This window comes from Stegostoma tigrinum, chromosome 11, assembly GCF_030684315.1.
Source record: "Stegostoma tigrinum isolate sSteTig4 chromosome 11, sSteTig4.hap1, whole genome shotgun sequence".
Lineage (NCBI taxonomy): Eukaryota > Metazoa > Chordata > Chondrichthyes > Orectolobiformes > Stegostomatidae > Stegostoma > Stegostoma tigrinum.
In genome coordinates, this window is record NC_081364.1 from 5,783,050 (window position 1) to 5,802,882 (window position 19,833).

The 19,833-nt window shown below is 44.7% G+C and overlaps 2 protein-coding genes across 3 annotated transcripts in view; one reads left to right on the forward strand and one right to left on the reverse strand.

The window, feature by feature from the left end:
* Positions 1-11,767, reverse strand: part of mcm2 (minichromosome maintenance complex component 2) — a 37,005-nt gene extending 25,238 nt beyond the window's left edge. The window contains exons 1-5 of one of the 2 annotated variants that reach the window (XM_048548164.2): positions 11,505-11,767; positions 3,822-4,009; positions 2,863-3,035; positions 1,510-1,598; positions 227-401 (exon numbers count right to left, since the gene is read on the reverse strand). In XM_048548164.2, coding sequence (XP_048404121.1) covers positions 227-401; positions 1,510-1,598; positions 2,863-3,035; positions 3,822-3,988 — 604 coding nt within the window. In that variant the 5' untranslated portion in view covers positions 3,989-4,009; positions 11,505-11,767. Of the gene's footprint in view, positions 1-226; positions 402-1,509; positions 1,599-2,862; positions 3,036-3,821; positions 4,010-11,431 lie in introns of both variants that reach the window. The other variant, XM_048548163.2, reaches the window with a different exon arrangement.
* The window catches only part of tpra1 (transmembrane protein, adipocyte asscociated 1), a 104,403-nt gene continuing 96,169 nt past the window's right edge, over positions 11,600-19,833 (forward strand). Inside the window, exon 1 of the mRNA XM_059649730.1 lies at positions 11,600-11,644. The gene's annotated coding sequence lies outside the window, so the exon portion shown is untranslated. The remainder of the gene's footprint in view (positions 11,645-19,833) is intronic.

The window sequence follows — 19,833 nt, forward strand, 5'->3', positions numbered from 1 at the left end:
CCATTGATAGTCAATTATCCATCTAGAATTGAGTGAGAGGAGGAAAGGCACATAAAACAAATAGCATATGTTCCCGTCTATCTATGTGGATAAATAATTCTATTGTTCAATTTTAGTTTCATGAGCATTGCTCAAGGTGCTTTAAAGTTTTGACAAACTTGATCTAGACTGGTTCATGCAAATGCTAATGCCAGTTGTTCCCCCTCACACCAATGTTTCCACTAACCTTTGCACATGTCACTAATTTTCTCCTTAAAAACGTTGTGCCCATGCTCATTGACATGGGTCCTCAGGAAATTCTTGAAACGGTGGTAGATTTCCAGCCTGGGTGCTGCCATGGAGACCCATTCCCTGACAGAGTGACCTTTCATGTCTTCCAGATTCTCAATACTTTCAATCATCTGCAGAGGGAATAGCAAGTGGAAAGAAAAAAAGTGAAGAATATGAAGAAATTGGCCACATATGTACAATAAGAGCAAAATACTTCAGATACCCGGTATCTGAAACAAACAGAATGCTGGAGAAACTCAGCTAATCTGGCAGCATCTGTGGAGAGAACGCACATAACAGTACTGTACAAGAACAAACCCTTTGGCCCACTGTCTGTAGCGACCATTATGCCATCCTAAACTAATCCCATCTGCCTGTGTCTGTATCCTACTATTCCCTGCCTGTTCATATGTCTGTCCAAATGCCTCCTAAACTCTGCTATTGTATCTGCTTCTACCATCTTCCCTGGCTGAACATTCCAAGTACCAATCACTGTTTGCATTAAACATGTCTCACACATCCCATTTAAACTTTATCCCCTTCACCTTAAACCTTTGCATCCTAGTTTTGAACATTTCCACCCTATCCATGCCTCTCAATTTCACATACTTCTATCACCTTGCCCCTTGAGCCTCCTTGGTGAATACTGATGCAAATTACTCAGATATAGAGCCAATATTTTGAGGTCGGTATGACCCTTCAGAATTCTCTCCACAGATGCTGCCAGAAATCTCCACTGCTCATAAGAATCTAGGTCAGGCCCACTGCAACTGTATAATTGGTAGGTTCAAAGGACAATCAACTTTCCTTCCTACAATGAGTACACCAGCAAGTGCACTGCAATAGTCTACAAACCACACAAGGTCAAGCATTAAGAAAGAAATAAACATAGCATAAACTTACTAGATTAGCGCCCCCTTCTCTGCTCAGGCTTGCAAGACAATTTATGTGTTTGCAGAAAACATCAGGTACACAATATGCTACCACTGAATTTTAACAATGCATTTTTAGTCAATTAATCTTATTTATTTTAGCAGGATTAATGTTATTCATCAAAATACTCAAGTATCCTGGTCATAGTTTAAAACTAAATCTGCTTTTCTTCTTCCTGTCCTAGGAGATTACATGGTGGATACAGGAATACAGGTAATATGAAGAAGAGACACCAAACCCGAGTGAGATGCACTGGAAGGATTAGGTCTTTGTTATTTTCCTGAAATACAACAGTGTCACAATCACCTCTTCATCATCTTCGGCTGCCCCGTCTGCAGCTCGTTCTGCAAGCCGGCGCTTTCTAGCTGGCCGCTCTTCATCCTCATCGTCACTCTCTGAAACAAGAGAGACATCTCTTAAATGTGTTTCCCCTGGCCAATATCCCCCTTTTATACACAATTTTTGCCAGATTTCTGTGCTTAAAATTTACTGGATCTCTCTACAGCCAACTTTAACTCTGAACCAAACAAGGTTCTCCCATCCAGTAACAACTTTACCAAAGTTAGTTACATCCAAAGAAATTAAGCAGAGAAACTAAGCTGATGCTCCCGTGCAGCATTCTACCATTAGTGGTGTCATCTCTTAGATAGCTAGTAATTGGAGGCCCTTTCTGCCCTCTCAAACAGTAGCAGTATTTCAAAAAGAATGGAATAGATCTTCTCATTTATGGTCATTTTCATTTTGCCGTTTGTAGGAATATGTCATGCACAAATCAGTTTCCACATTTCCCTGCATTACAACAGCAACTACGTGTTGAAAATATTTCAGCAGCTGTGAAGTGCTGTGAGGTGGGCCAAGATTTTCAAGGGGATGATGTGAATACAAATTCTCACTTTCATAAAACTATTGCTCATTCACAGCATCGCTTTTAGATCAGGTAATTCCAAAACAGAAGCTCGTTCCGCAACAATGCAAGCCTGCAGAACAAGAATCGCCCTCTTCCATAACCAACCATTATGTCATCCAGCAGAGGCTACCCTCCACAGAATCTGCTATTGATCTCCTTCTGCTGATTTTGCCATCACCATTGCCCTTTAAATATCTTAGGCACTAAGCTTTAGCTGACAAAATTTTGTTATGTGGCATTTTGTTAATACCCTTTGAAAGGCAACATCCACTGCATCAACAGTATTAGCTTCTTCAACCTTCTATTAGCTTGTCAAAACACTTAAGCAAGTCGGTTAAACATGATATGCCCTATCACATCTACGCTGGCTTTCCTTAATTTATTCACATTAGCCCAAGTTATTTAAACCTGCGCAACACTGCTGCTCCGAGATGACTTCCCCTCCCTACACCTAGTGGGGTGACAAGCAGTTTAATTTCTGAGAAATGCAAAGTGTCATAAAACGCCTTTTTTGATTGGTAAGCTTGGCCCAATTGACTATTTTTATGGCCCAATTGTTTCAAAACAAACATTCTGCAAGAAGGAAGGGTGTTTTTTTTTAAGCAGTCCATTTCATCATTCGCACCAAGTCCTTGACAGTGATAAATACAGGAACGTAAAAAATACAAGTAGATCAACTTGAAGAATTAACTGGTTGCTGCCAATTTGACTTGAGAGTTGTTTTAAGCACAATTCAGAGGACTGGCACTCACCATATAAGAGGTCTATTCTCATACGGCCTTGGCGTAAACCTTCAGCATGGTCCCTCCTTCGCATTTCTCTCTCTGCTTCTGCTCGTTGGCTAGCAGTCATCTCCTCAAGGTCCTCGTCATCATCTAGACCTTCCCGCTCATAGACATCTAGTTCTGGAATGGCAAGGTAGTCTCTGAAAATGGGAATACAGTACATTATCAATATGGGGAAACAAAACATGCAGAAGGGGGCATTAATTGTACAGACAGACAGACAGTTTTGAAGGCAGAGAAAAATTGAATTCAACATGGGCTTTTCACTTCTGTAAACTGGTTTCAAAACCAAGCTAAAAATCTGGACAAAAATGGTTAAAAATTACTTTAACATTGCTGGCTAAGGATGTGTAAAATGAGGATGTGCAACATTAGCAAGCTTGAATATAAGACCTTTGCTCAAAATGGGAGTCTGCTGGAAAACACGAAATCCATACTGGTAAAAGTAAGCAGTGATGACCCCACTTGAGACCTAGCATCATGATATAACCCTATTTTAGAGGAAGTTTCCAATTCTCTTTAATACTGATCAATTCTTAACCAGATAGAAATTAGACAGATTGCGTATGTCCACTTAAAAAGAAACCTTCGTTGTGCGCTATCGAGAGTCCAACATTTTCAATTGTCAACAACATGTGTAGTGCTTAATCACTGTGTTGATGCACGACAGCAAGTAACAATTTTCCATAATTACACTGAGGCATGAAACATAAATTTGTCCTCTCGCATCAAATGAACTAACACCCTCAGCTGAACAAAGTATGTTCACATTTCCAAATTCACAATCAGAGCAGGGTGCCATAATTTTGAAGCTGGGAACTACAACGCAAGTTCCACAAACTTGTGTTTACTGGCAATCCGTCTTTCTCATACATGGAACAAATGCCAGGTGGAAGAGTGTTTATCGCACTGTGATCATTACTGACCGTTCCAGGTCATCTCCCATCAGATCCTCTCCATCCTCTTCCTCCTCCGCCAGCACATCAGTGCCCAGCAATCCTTCTGACTCATCTTCAAATGGGGGGAGATCTCTTCCTGGGCTGGAAGTTAAAGCATCCCCACGCCGAGGGGTTCGATTGGGGCTAGTTGCCATGGTGAATGACTCAGAAGAATCCTAAATTGGTGGTGGTGAGGGAGGAGAGAAGAGAGACAAAACAGGAAAATCATGTAACTCAGAGCACTTTACTTTCCATTAACTTATCCACCAAGCTACGTAAAATATCAGTTCACTTGTACCGAAGTTAATGAACAAAGACTGGCCAGTATAGGTGAGTTGCAAGACAAACTAATACTTGTTTGCACATTTGCTATAACCTCTCACACAGGCTAAAGCAGTTGGGCAATTTCTACCAAATCTTTAGTGTATTGCACATTTCACGGTGCAAAAAACTCAACTAACAAGGTTTATCTAAAAGTAGGCCCGAGACACAATTGGAATTGTACAGGCCAAACCCTTTACAGGTGCCAATGACTAAGTAATGAGCTTCAGTGCACAAGGAAGAAAGGGCTCTTGTGGCGCAGTGGTAGTGTCCCTACCTTCAAGGCAAGAGGCCCAGAATCAGGTCCCACCTGCTCCAGAGATGCATCATAACAACTCTGAAATACATCTAGTGCACAAGGAATCAAAAGGTACCCGTTGCATGATTATATTAGGACAATTGGTTACGTATACCTTGAGACAGACAACTCCACAATCGTGGATCAAGGCAAGGAAATGGAAGCCTCTGGATTGTATGTTTGCAATAATGAAAAGATTGATTGCAGCACAAAACGTACACTAATGCTCCTAGTACAGAAAGTAGCACAGCACGGTGGGAAGTACAGTCTTCTGCAATTTCAAACCAAAGCTTTGTCAGTTCTCTCATGGCCATAGCTAATATTTAAACGCTTGATTAACATTTGCTAACACCAAATTATCTAGTCATTATCACATTGCTTTTGAAGGGGCTTGCTTTGGGGAAATCAGCTACCCATTACCCCACTTTTAAAATATATCAATTAGAATAGGCCATTCAGCCCCTGGCATCCACCCACCATTCATTAAGATTATGATTGCTCTAATTTCTCCATTCCTACCTACTCCCAATAACCTTTCACATTCTTGTTTATCAAGAATCTACATCTGCCTTAAAAATATCTAAGGTTACTCCGAGTAAAAATCCTTTTTGACTACAAATCAATGAGTGGCAACAAATTACACCAGCCACCAATGATTAGAACCTACAGCCCAACATGACACTGAGGTAGCAAAATATGCAAACATACATCACAGAAGCATTAAGAGAAGTAACCAGAAGAAAATATTAGGAAAAGGTGATCAAGAACATGACAAATTGATGTAGATTTTGTGCAATGTAGCAAAGAAAGACATAGTTGAAATTGGAAATTCCAAATCTTAAGGGTCAGACAGGTGAAATCACAGGTGGGGTGGAAAAAGTGAAGGAACCAGAGCTCAGAACTGGAGGAGCATGAAAATCCTAGGAGGACTCCAAGAAGGAGTGCAGCAGCAGAAGGATATGAATACAATAATGAAGATTTTAAATCTGAAGTTTTGCCAGACTAGGAGCCAAAACACAAGCAAGAAGTGAATAGGGATTAATGTGAGTGAACATACCAGAGCAAAACCCAGGACTACTACTATCCATGGAGGACATCTTCGAACCCTCATCCAGCAAGACCATAGGGCACAGCTCCGAAAGAGGAAGGGTGCAATCTCTTTGATGGGATTATACTAGAGGTGTCTCAAACTGAGAGGTGATTGCGGAACAGATATGTGTTCAGATTATGGAAAAATGCAAAAACTACAAATTTGTTGGGGTGGGTGGTTTCAACTTCCCCTATATTGCCTGGGACTCATGTCGTACCAGGGGCTTGAAGGGGCAGAATTTGTTAGGTGTGTCCAGGATAGTCTTTTGAAATGATATGCAAGTAGTCTAGTGAAGGAAGGGGGCCACACTAGGCCTGTTAATGGGGAATAAGCACGGTCATGGGATCAAAGTTTCAACGGGGCAGCATTTTGTAAACACTGACCATGATTCTGTAGGTTTTAAGTTGCTTATGGCTCAGGGCAGTCTTTGGGTCAAAGTACTACTGGGAGGGCTAACTACCATAATATTGGACAGGAACTGGGGAATATAAATCTGCATCTGGCATATGGGTATTTTTTAAAGGCCAATTGAGGACAGATCAGGACTAGCATGTTCTTGTGAAAACAAAGGATAAGAATGGCAAGATTCAGGAACTTTGGATGACAAGAGAAATTAAAAGCTTAATCAGAGGAAAAGGAGGCATATGCAACGGTTCAGAAACCGAAGACGGGCAGAGCTCAGGTTGAATATTGAGATAGCAGGAAAAAAACTCAAAACAAGGAATTAGAAGGGCTAAAAGGGGTTCTTGCATACAGGATTATACACATACATAAGGAACAAGAGGGAAAGGATGAGCCCACTCAAGGGATTTACGTGTGGGTCCAGAAGAAGTGGGTGAAATCTTTAATGAATACTTTGCAATGGTATTCACAAACGAGAAGGACATTATGATTTGAGAATCTTGGGAGGGGAAATGCTGATATCCTGGGAATTGTCAGTATAAAAAAGGTGTTGTTAAGTGCTTTAAAAAGCATTAAGGTAGACAAGTTCCCAGGAAGTGATTGGATTTATCTCTGAATGCTGACGGAGACAGGTGAGGAAATTGCTTGGGCCTTGTACAAAATCTCTATCCCTCTTAATCACAGGAGAATTCTCAGAGGACTGGAGAATAGCCAATTTGGGAAAATATGAATTAATTAGTGATAAGCAACATGGCTTTATGAAGTGACGGTTGTGCTCACAAACTTGATTGAGTTTGTTGAGGCATGGACAAAGATGCCTGACTAGCGCAGGGCAGTAGTGCTGTCTACACGGACGTTAGCATTTGACAAAGTCCCTCATGTCAGACTAATATAAAATGTTGTATGGGATTCAGACAAACCGCTAAGATGGATACAGTGCTAGCTTAGTCCTGGAAGAGAGAGTATCATAGAATTCCTACACTGCAGAAAGAGGCTACTCAGAACAGAGTGTGCACTGAACCTCCAACAGCACCTCAGCCAGACCCAGACCAAGCCCCCTAACCTATTCCCATAACTCCACATTTACCAAGACTAATCCACCTAGCCTGCAATCCCTAGTCATTACGGACCATTCAGTATGGCCAATCCATCCTACACATCTTTGGACTGCAAGAGGAAACCAGAGCACTTGGCGAAAATCTACACAGACACTGGGAGGCCGTGTGAACTCCACACCTAAGGATGCAATTGAACTACGGTCCCTTAACAGATTTTAACAGTCATCTGATCTGCAGAAACCAGTAATGGAACCCTGTTGCTTGTAATATTAAAACAATTTGGAGGCGTATTTCGTATTCCAATTAAAAAGTTTGCAGACAACATGAAGATTGAGTCACTGACTGTAGATAGTAAGTATTGCCAAAGGGTACAGCAGGATATAGTTAGGCTGGATACTTGGGCAGAAAAATGATAGATAGATTTAATCCAAACAAATGTGAGGTGTTGCATCGTGGAAGGTCTAATACAGGAGGGAAGTATACAGTAAATGGTGGAACCCTAAGGAGCATTAACATACAGAGGGATTTAGGCTTAAGGCTCACAGGTCCACAGTTCCCTGAAAGGGGCAACACAAGTGGATAAGGTGGTTAAGGCAGCGTAATGTATGCCTGCCTTCACTGGTTAGGCATCAACACTAAAAATTGGAAAGTCATGTTGCAGCTGTTCAGAACTTTAGTTAGGCCACATTTAGGATATGGAGGTTTTGGAGACGGTACAGAAGCAATTTACATGAACGATTGTAGAGTAGTTTGTAGAGTATTAACTAGAAGAGATTAGTCAAGCTTGATGTGTTTTCACCTGAATCTCAAAGGATGAAGGGTGACCTCAAAATTATGACGGGCATGGACAGCATCGATAGCCAGAGACATTTTCCCCAGGGTAAAAATGTCAATTAGTGGAGGATGTAGGTTTAATGCAAAAATGCTAAGTTGAAGGGAGATGCGAGAGGTGAGGGGGTGATAAGTGCCTGAAATACGCTGCTGAAGGCAGATACAATAGCAATGCTTAGGATGCATCTTGACAAATGTATAGATACGCAAGGAAGAGGAATATGGACTGTGTAAAGGCGAAAAGATTTTAGTTTAGAAAAGCATCATGAGTTAGCAATCTTGGTGGGCTGTTCCTGCACTGTACTGTTCCCTCTGTTCTTGAAGAACAGGGGCATATCATCTGTCTTCTATTCCCTCCACCCAACAAGTGCCCCTCCAAGCCACTCACTCACAGACTTGGAAAAATATTGCTTTTCCTTTTGTCTCATTGGCTCAAAATCCTGGAATTCCCTCCCGAACACCTCTATGTATGTCCCTGCACCACATGGACGTGCAGCAGTTCAAAAAGGCAGCCCCCACCACCACCTTCACAAGGGGCAACCAGGGATGGCCAGCCTCTGAAAACCACATCCATCTGAATGAGAAAAAAAAGGCCCAAGGTGAATAAATGATCTGCTTCAGGTTTGGCACAGTTCCACTCACACGTTATTGTCATCCTGAATGTTGAACAGCTTAACAATGAGCAAGACCACTGGAACTCAGTTAACTTAGGGGGATAACAAGAAGATGTGGAGCTGGATGAACACAGCAGGTCAGGCAGTATCAGAGGAGCAGAAAAGCTGACGTTTCAGGTCTGTACCTTGATTCAAAAATGGTGGGGAAGGGGAAGAAATAAAGAGAGACGGGGAGGCAATGATAGAAAATAGAGAGTACAGCAGATAGGTGGAGAAAAGATGGACAGGTCAAGGAGATGCAAACGAGAGGGGGGTGCTGGTCTTGGGATTAGGTCGGGGGTGGGGAGATTTTGAAGCTTGTAAAGTCCACATTGAGACGAATCGGTTGTAGGGTTCCCAGGCGTAATATGAGATGCTGTTCGTCCAGATTTTGGTGGCATCCGTGTGGCACTGGAGGAGGCCCAGGATGGACATGTCGTCCAAGGAGTGGGAGGGGGAGTTGAAGTGGATCGCGACTCGGAGGTGTTGCTGTTTGTCACAAACCGAGTACAGGTGCTCCACAAAGCAGTCTCCAAGCTTCTGCTTGGTTTCCCTGATGTAGGGGTAGCCACGTCAGGAACAGCGGATACAATATACCACATCAAACAGATGTTCACCTGCTCATCCGCTAATGTGGTAGGGTGTGGGGGTGTGGGGGCAGGTGTAGCACCTTCTGCGGTTGCAGGGAAAGGTGTTGGGGGTGGTGGGGCTGAGAAGTTAATGGAACAAACCTAACAGGGCTAGTGGGGAGCATACAGCAGACAAGGGAGTCACAGAGAGAGCAGTCCTGGAAGGCAGATAAGGGTGAGGAGGGAAATATAGTCTTGGTATGGGGCCAGATTGCAGGTGGCAGAATTAGCAGAGAATGATGCTTTGACTTCAGAGGTTGATGGGGGTGATATATCAGAGTAAGGGGGATTCTGTCTTTGTTGTCATTGCGGGAAGGGGGTGTGAGGGCTGAGGTGCAGGAATGTAAAAGATGCAGTAGGGGGCATTTTTGACCATGGGGGGTGGGATTTGTGGTCCTTGACAAACAAGGACATCTGGGATGTCTGGGAGTGGAATGCCTCACCGTGGGACCAGATGCGGTGGAGGCGAAGGAATTGGGAACAGTGGGTAGCATTGTTGCAAGAAGTTGGGTGAGATTAGGTTCAGGGAATTTGGGAAAGATAATAAAATTAGAAATTGCAGGAAAAACTCAACAGGTCTGGCAACATCTGCGGAGAGAAAGCAGAATTAACATTTTGTGGCCAGTGACGTTTTTGTTTTTAATTTCCAACAACTGCAGTTCTGCCAGTTTTTAAAAAGATGTGTTACGATATTTATAGCTAGCATTTAAATTATCTGGAACATTCTGACCCAGGTTCAGTGACAAAACGAATGGGCATTTCAATCAGGAAAGGGGTTGGTGGGGCTAACTTTGCACCTCACAGCACTGCAGCAATGAAACAGAATGGGGTCTAGGTCACAATTTGAATGAGTAGGTGACCGCGGGATCACATACCCTTCTAATGTAGTATCATACAGTACAGAAGCATGTCCTTGACCCATCATGACTACATCAACAAAAACCGCTCGAAAAAAAACACTGGTCTCATTTTCAGCATTAGACCGACAACTTTGAATGTTAAGGAATTTCAAATGCTCACCCAAATACATTCTAAAGGTTGAGATATTTCCCATGTCAACTACCCTCCCTGGCAGTGCATTGCAGACACCTTCCCCCGCCCCAAAAAAAAGCCTCTGAGCTTGCTTTCCTCGAATCCCTGTAAACCTTCTACCTTACGAATTAAAATTATGTCCCTTTGCTGTTGACCCTTCAACTCAGGGAAACAGCTGATATCTACCTACCCTGTTTGTATCCCTCAATCTTACACCACTCAATCACATTCCCCCCCGCACCCGCCCCGGTGCAAATTACAGCAGATGAAGGAATCTGACACTTCATCAGAGTCATCTCGACTTGAAACGTTAGCTTGCTGTCTCTCCGTGAATACTGCGATCGCCAGCACTTGTTTACAGTACAGGTTCCGCACACCCTCCAAACCCCACCACCTTCTCTGCTCTAAAGGAAACAAGCTGACGCTATCCAGCCTCCCTTTTTCTCCCCAGGTTAGGGGGCTGCAAATGTAGAGGGCATGGGTCCAGGTGAGAGGGGGAAAGATTTAAAGGGAACTAAGGAGCAACTTTTTCATGCTTAGGATTGTGTGTGTACAGAATGAGCTGCCAGGGGAAGCGGTGGAGGCTGGTACAATTACAACATTTAAAATGCATCTGGATGGGTACATGAATAGGAAGGGTTTACAGGGACAAGGGCCAAATGGGGCTACGTCAGATTGGGATATCTGGTCGGAGCAGAAGAGTTGGACTAAAGGGTCTGTTTCCACGTTGTACAACTCTATGATCCATCCCAGGCAACATCCTGGTGAATTTCTTCTTCACCCACTCCGGTGCAATCACATCTTCCTGTAATGTGGTGACCGCAACTACACACAGGGCTCCGGCTGTGGCCTAACCAAAGTACTATACACCGACGATAACCTCCCCACTCTCATATTCAACGTCTTGGCTAAGTTGCCCGAGGGCCTTCTGAACTACCCTATTGACCGGTCCTGCTGCCTTCGGGGATTCGCGGACCTCAAACCATCTCTGGCCTACATGTGACTCCAGACCCAGAGCAAAGCGGATGGTTCTCAACTGACCCTCTGGGCAGTTGGGGATGGGCAATAAATGCAGTGACGCCCTCATTCCATGTGCGATATAAACAAACAACAACCCCTTCAGGATCTCTCTGAGCCTCCTACCACTTATCATCACGCCGGAGGTCGGGATGTGAGGAACATCACAAACCACTTTTCCCCTCAGTGTTTTATCTGACGGGCTCTTAGCTGCAGCTTTCCCCTAACCCCACTCCAGAAACACCTCCCTCATTCTCTTCCACTCACCGCCATTGCCTCCTTCTCTCCGGCTCCTCACCGACAAACGGACTAAACCCCTTTTCGCGCCAAAACCACCCACCTGACTCCGATTCGCGCCAAAACCCAGTCGTGTGTTCTACGTCACCGCGGCCCCATGCATGTCAATGAGCACTGCGTCATCGGCGCACAGCATCAGACATCGCCGGCTGTAACGGGTCATGGATCGATTGAAGACGAGGCGTACGTATTGCTATTTAAACATCGCGGTCTGCGGCCTGGAGCCTGTAGGGAATGGTGTTCATCAATTATTTCTCGACGGGGCGCTACTGATGCTCACATTGGAAAGAGACGCTGAGTTCCCGAATGGATTGGCGGTTCAGATTCCGCCCCTCGTGCTTGTGATTGGCTGTAGGTGGTGTCCGTTAGGACCTGACCTCTCGCGGATTGGCTGGCCCACACGTCAATCAACCCTACATTTAGGGACCGTCTCCAAATTGTAAAGGAGACCATTTTTAAAAAAGCACAGGAATGGGATAATACTATTGGATGAGGGCCGCATTGTTGGGCTAATACACCAGAGACCCAGGTAGCGTATTCAGCACGTAGGTCCAAATCTTGTCATGCATGATAGTGCAATTTGAGTTCAATTTTAAAGAATTTGGGATTAAGAATCTGAGGATAACCATTGCCAAGAGAACCCAACTGGCTCACTAATGTCCTTAAGAGAAGACCACAGGATATAGGAGGCCCATCGACTCTGTTCCACCATTTGATCATGGCCGATATGATTCTCAACCCCATTTTCCTGCCTTCTCACTCTTGATCGCCTTACTAACCAAGAACTGATCTAGCTCTATCTTAAATATACTGAACAACTTGACCTACACAGCTCTGTGGAGCAATGAGTTCCACAGATTTACCACCCTCTGGCTGAAGAAATTCCTCCATCTCTGTTCTAAAGGGTTGTTTCTTTCACTCTGCTGTTATACTTGCATTTTAGCCTGTCCTATTAGTGGAAGTATGTCCACTCTATCCAGACCACTGGATTCTGGAAGTTTAGATGAGGTTCCCATTCCACCCAACCCTTCTAAACTCTTGACAACTCCTCATCCCAGGATCATTTTTGTAAACCTCCTCTGGACTCCCTCCCTCTGCCTCCTACAAGCCAAAGTCCCCACCTGCTTCAAGAAGACCACTCTCATCCCTGTATCCAAGAGAACACATGCAGTGTGTGTGCAGTGACTATCACCCATTTGCTGTCTTCAATAATCATGAAGTACTTTGAGAGGCTGGTCATGGCTCACATCAACTCCAGTCTCCAAACTTGCCTCAAATCCCTACAATTTGCCTACCAACATAACAGGTCCACAGAAGATGCCGTATCCCTAGCCCTGCACTCATCCCTGGAGCTCCTGGACAATAAAGAAACCTACATCAGACTTGTGCTCGTTGACTAAATGTCCGCCTTCAACACCATTGTCCTCTCCAGACTGATCTCAAAACTGCGTGATCTTGGCATCAGCTCAGCACTCTGCGACTGGATCCTCAGCTTTCTGACCCATAGGTCACAATCAGTGAGGATAGGTAACTGCACCTCCTCCACAATAACCCTCAACTCTGGAGTCCTCCCCCACCCCACCAAGGATGCATCCTCAGCCCCCTACAGTACAAAGAAACAAAGAAACCTACAGCACAGGAACATCGGCCCTCCAAGCCTGCGCCGATCAAGATCCTCTGTCTAACCTGTCATCTATTTTCTAACGGTCTCTGTCCATTTGCTCTCTGCCCATCCATGTACCTGTCCAAATATATCTTAAAAGACGCTAACGTGTCTGCGTCTACCACCTCTGCTGGCAACGCGTTCCAGGCACCCACCACCCTCTGTGTAAAGAACTTGCCACGCATATCTCCCCTAAACTTTCCTCCTCTCACTTTGAACTCATGACCCCTAGTAACTGAGTCCCCCACCCTGGGAAAAAGCTTTTTGCTATTCACCCTGTCTATACCCCTCATGATTTTGTAGACCTCAATCAGGTCCCCCCTCAATCTCCGTCTTTCTAATGAAAATAATCCTAATCTATTCAACCCCTCTTCATAGCTAGCACCCTCCATACCAGGCAACATCCTGGTGAACCTCCTCTGCACCCTCTCCAAAGCATCCACATCCTTTTGGTAATGTGGTGACCAGAACTGTACACAGTACTCCAAATGTGGCCGAACCAAAGTCCTAAACAACTGCAACATGACCTGCCAACTCTTGTACTCAATACTCCGCCCAATGAAGGAAAGCATGCCATATGCCTTCTTGACCACCCTATTGACCTGCATTGTCACCTTCAGGGAACCATGGACCCGAACACCCAGGTCCCTCTGTTCATCAATTTTCCCTAGGACTTTTCCATTTACTGTATAGTTTGCCCTTGAATTTGATCTTCCAAAATGCATCACCTCGCATTTGCCCGGATTGAACTCCATCTGCCATTTATCTGCCCAACTCTCCAGTCTATCTATATTCTGCTGTAATTTCTGACAGTCCCCTTCACTATCAGCTACTCCACCAATCTTAGTGTCATCAGCAAACTTGCTGATCAGACCACCTACACCTTCCTCCAGATCATTTACATATATCACAAACAACAGTGGTCCCAGCACAGATCCCTGTGAAACACCACTGGTTACAGGTCTCCAATTTGAGAAACTCCCTTGTACTACTACCCTCTGTCTCCTGTTGCCCAGCCAGTTTTTTATCCATCTAGCTAGCACACCCTGGACCCCATGTGACTTCACTTTCTCCATCAGCCTGCCATGGGGAACCTTATCAAATGCCTTACTGAAGTCCATGTATATGACATCTACAGCCTTTCCCTCATCAATCAACTTTGTCACGTACTCAGATTGTTGAATGGACTCTGGCCTCAAATAATGAAGATGCCCTAAATAATGTAACCTGCAATGTAACCTGTATGCCTTTAAGTCTTTTTGATCTGTACATCCTTTGCTTGCTGTCATCTGCCTCTAGCGCTCATAAACAAAGCATTTCACTGCATTTCGATATACAAGACAATCAGTGAATAATATCCTTCCTTAAAATACATCGCCCAAAACTGCTGACAATATTCTAAATGTGGTCTGACCAGACTCTCGAAATTGGCTCAGCAGCACGTTTCTGTTCTTGCATTCTAGCCCTCTTGAAATGAATGGAAGCATTGCATTTGACTTCCTAACTGCCAACTTTACCTGCCTGTTAACCTTGAGAGTCAGCACAGAAACAGACCCTTTGGTGCAACTTATCTGTGCCAACCAGACTTCTTAAATTGAACTAGTCCCATTTGCCTTCATTTGACCAATATCCTTCTCGACCTTTCTTATCCATGTACTCATTCAAATGTCTTTTAAATATAGTAATTGTATTCACCCCTACCACTTCCTCTGGCAGCTTGTTCCATGTACTCACCACCCACTGTGAAAAAGTTGCCCCCCATTTTAAATCTTTACCCTGTCACCGTAAAACTATGCCTGCTATTGAGGTTGGTTGGCTCGCCGAGCTGGTTTGTCGTTCCACAGACGTTTCGTTACCATGCTTGGTTACTCATTCGTCTCAATCCACATGGACAAGGAGAACCACGACTTCAACTGGGACAACACCAAGATCCTGGGACAGGCTAGGTAGAGACAAACACGAGAATTCCTGGAAGCATAGCACTCCACGTAGCAGGCTATTAATAAACACCCCATATACATTCCACTATGGAGGAAACCCAGAAGTGAGGCAATCCATCGCAATGGTCCACAGAGTTTAAAAGCCAGGCGGGAAAACACACTGATGCTCCATCAGAGGCTGCACTGAGGATGTTACCCAAGCACGGTAATGAAACATCAGCAGAACAACAAACCAGCTCGGTGAGCCAACCAACCTCAAACACCCACAACCCGAGCTACAAATATACTCCAAAATAATGCCTGCTGGTTTTGGTCGCAGATACCCTTGGCTATTCAACTTATCTATGCCCCTCATGATTTTATAACCCTCTATAAGGCCAACCCACTGCCTTCTCTGCTCAAAGGAAAGTAGTCCCAGCCTATCCAGTCTCTCCATATAACTCAAACCCTCCAGTCTCAGTAATACCCTTAAAATCTTTCTTGCACCCTTTCCAGAGTACACCTCAAATTTATCTGCGTTAAACTCCATCTGCCATTCCTTAGTCCATTTAGAGTTTATAGAGTCACACAGCATGGAAGCAGACCCTTTGATCCAACTAGCCCACAATGACCATATTCCCAAATTAAACTAATCCCAACTCCTGTGCTTGGCCCATATTTCTCCAAACCTTTCCTATTCCTGAACTTATCCAAATGTATTCTGAACATTGTAACTGTACCTACATTCACCACTTCCTCTGACAGTTCAGTCCACATACACACAAACCACTGTCTGTGTAAAAGAAAAGTTGCCCACATGTCCTTTTTAAATCTTTCTCCTCTCACCTTAAAAATATTGCCCCTAGTTTTGAACACCCCCTCCCTAGGGAAAAAAACTGTGACATTTACTTTATCAATGCCCCTAATGATTTTATAAACCTTCTATGATCCATTGAAAAAAGTACCAACCTTTCCAGTCAATTTTGTAATCTCAAACCCTCCATTCCTGGCAACATCCTGGTAAATCTTTTCTGAACCCTCTCCAATTTAATAATATCTTTCCTATAACAGGGCAACCAGTGCTGCAGAAGAGTACAGTACTCCAGATGAGGGCCCATCAGTGTCCTGTACAACCTGAATATGATATCCCTACTCTTATACCCAAAGGTCTGAGTAATGAAGGCAAGCGTGCTAAATGCTTTCTTAACCACCCTGACTAGCTGCGATGCAACTTTAAGAATTATGCACCTGAACCCCTGGGTCTCTCTGTTTGACAACAATATCCAGGGCCCTACCAGTAATTGTATAATTTCTGTCCTTGTTTGTATTCCCAAAATGCAACACCTCACATTCGTCCAGAGTCAACTCCATCTGCTACTGTTCAGCCCATTGACACAATTGATCAAGATCTCTTCGTAACCTTAGATGACCTTCTTCACTGTTCACTATACCACCAGTATTGGTGTCATACTCAAACTTACTCTACATGCCTCCTATATTTTTTTCCAATCCAAACACCACCCTCTGTGTCTTACCATGAAGCCAATTTTGTCTCCAGTTGGCTAGCACACCCTGGATCCTATATGATCTAACCTTACCAACCAGACTACCATGCAGAACCCTGTTGAAGCTGTTGCTAAAGTCCATGTGGATATCGTATACTGCTCTGCCTTCTTCTATCGTCTTGACCGTCACTTCAAAAAACTCAATCAAGTTGGTGGGACACAATTTTCCTCAAACAAAGATATGCTGACCATTCTAATCAGTCCTTGCCTTTCAAATGCATGTAGATCCTGTCTGTCAGAATCCCATCCAAAAGCTTACGCACCACTGAGTAAGGCTCACCGGCCTGTAGTTCCCTGGTTTTTCCTTGCAGCCTTTCTTAAATAATGGTGCAACGCCAGTCTTCTGGCATCTCACCCATGGCTGTCGATGATACAAGTCTGTCTGCTATGGACCACGCAGTATCTTCCCTAGCTTCCCACAGTGTCCTGGATTACACTTAATCAGGTCTTGGGGATTTTGCTGAACTAGGTTTCTCAAATCCCTTTGTACTTTAGATATCAGAAGCCTTTACTTGTTTAGAAAATAGTCTGCACCTCTATTCTGCCTACTAAAGTCCATAACCTCTCACTTTCCCACAATGTATTTCATCTTGCACTTCTTTGCCCACTTGCCTGGCATGTCCCATGTCCTTCTGCTGCCTCCCCACATCTTCATCGTTATATGTCTTTTGTATCATCTGCAAACTTAGCAACAATGCTCTCAGTTTCTTTATCCAGATCATTAATGTATAACATGTCAAGTTGCATTCCCAACACAGACGCCTGTGGAACTCTACTAGTCAATGGTTGCTATCTGGAAAAAACCTCTCATTCTCCATCTCTGGTAACCACCTCAACACCGACATCCATTTCAAGTCCACCGACTCCCACAGCTACCTGGACTACACCTCCTCTATTTCTGCCACCTGCAATCCGACTCCACGACTAAAGAGATATTTCCCTCCCCACCCCTATCTGCCTGTCGTAGGGACTGCTCACTCCAGGACACCTTTGTCCACTCCACGCTCCACACTCCACACTCTCTACTAAGCCCACCACACCTGGCATCTTTCCCTGCAACCACAGGAAGTGTTACACCTTCCCCTACAACTCCCCCCTCACCTCCTTGCAAGGCCCAAAGCAAACTTCTCACATCAGACACGGGTTTATCTATACATCTTCCAACCTGGTCTATTGTATCCGTTGCTCCCGATGTGGCCTCCTCGACATCGCTGAGACTGAGTACAGACTCGAGGACCATATCGTGGAGCATCTGCACGGAACAAACATCATCATCTTCCGGTCACCAAATGTTTTAACTCACCCCTCCCACTGTCTTGATGACATGTCTGTTCTGGGCCTCCTCCAGTGCCACAATGATGCCATATGTAAACAGAAGAAGCAACACCTCATATTCCACCTCGGGAGCCTACAGCCCATTTGGGTTAACAGAGAATTCACCAGTTTTAAAATCTCCACACCCCACCCCAACCTCATCCCACATCCAAACCTCCCTCTCATCCCAGTCTCCTCGACCTGACATAACCTATCCATTTTCTTCCCCACCAATCCGCCCTACCCTTCCTGTTGACCAATCCCCACTACCCCCTAACTGCCTATCACCGCCCCACCTATCTTTCTCCAGCCCCACTCCTCTTTCTATTTATTTCCCAGCTCCCTTCCTCCTCCCTATTTCTGAAAATGGGCCCAGGCCCAAAACATCAACTTTCCTGCACCTCTGATGCTACCTGCCCTGCTGTGTTCCTCCAAGTCTGCACTGTGTTGTCTGTGACTCCAGCATCTGCCTTTCTTGCTATCCGGAAACTAAATTAGTCTCATCTGCCTGCTCCTGGCCTGCATTCCTCCAAACCTCTCCTATTCATGAACTTAACTAAGTGCTTTTTAACATGTAACTGTGCCTGCATCCACCACTTCCTCAGGAAATTCATTCAAAATGTGAACTACCCGATGTGTAAAAAAAAGTGACCCTCATGTCTTTTCTTAATTCTCTCTGCTCTCACCTTAAATGTAGGCCCCCTAGTCTTGAAATCTCTCATCCAAGGGTAAAGATACCTATCATTAACCCTATCTGTATCCCTCATGATTTTATAAACTCCTATCAGGTCACCTCTCAACATCCTATGATCCAGTGATATCAAGCCTTTCTTTATAATTATCTTCCACCAGGAGACTTGTTCAGCCTTCCATAGAATCTCTACAATGTGGAAATAGGCCATTCAGCCCAACAAGTCCACACTCGCTGAAGGGCATCCCACCCAGACTCATCCCCCCCCACCCGACCCTATCTTACCCTGCATTTGTCATAGCTAATCCACATAACCTACACGTTCGTGGAACTTTGGGCAATTTAGCATGGCCAATTCACCTAACTGACACATCTTTGGACTGTGACGGGAGAGAGTGGAGCAAACCCATGCAGACACAGGGAGAACGTGCAAGCTCCCTACAGACGGTTGCCTGAGGCTGGCATTGAACCCGGGCCCCTGGCGCTCTGAGCCACCATGCCACTTCAGGAAAGCATGAACACCTTCTTCCATGTCTATCATCCACTCTCACACACCCCAGGTCCTGTCATGACATGGGTTGTTTTCAATACAGCCAACCCATTTTCACCTTCTTATCGTCCCGATTATCAATTGTCTAGCTCTTGTCAGAGGAGAAAAAGCAATTAATGAGTTTTGAGAAGATTTGTAGCTCAGGTTGAGGTTCTGGATGTGAGTTTGCTCGCTGAGCTGGAAGGTTCGTTTTCAGACGTTTCGTCACCTTTTTTTAATTTGAAAAAATATACTTTATTCATAAGATGTACAAAAAATAAAACATATTTATACACCTACCCAGTCATACAAGCCGCTCCGGGTTACCCAGGGGGTACGTACACCAACTAAAGGAAAAAAAACAAACCAAGAAAAAAAAACCAAAGCAAAGAAAACACCCCGACAGTCGTCTCCCCGCACAGTCCCAGTTGGCCCCCTGACCAGTTGGGGAAGGCGCCAGCTGGGCCCAGTTACCAGATAGGGCCCTTTTTTCCATTCTGGACATGGGGTTTCATACGGTGGTCTTTCCCCACTGCGCCTTGGCGGCGGCTGCCCCAAGCTTTAGCGCGTCCCTCAGCACGTAGTCCTGGACCTTGGAGTGCGCCAGTCTGCAACGTTCGGTCGGGGTCAGTTCTTTCAGCTGGCAGACCAGCAAGTTGCGGGCAGACAAAAGAGCATCTTTCACCGCATT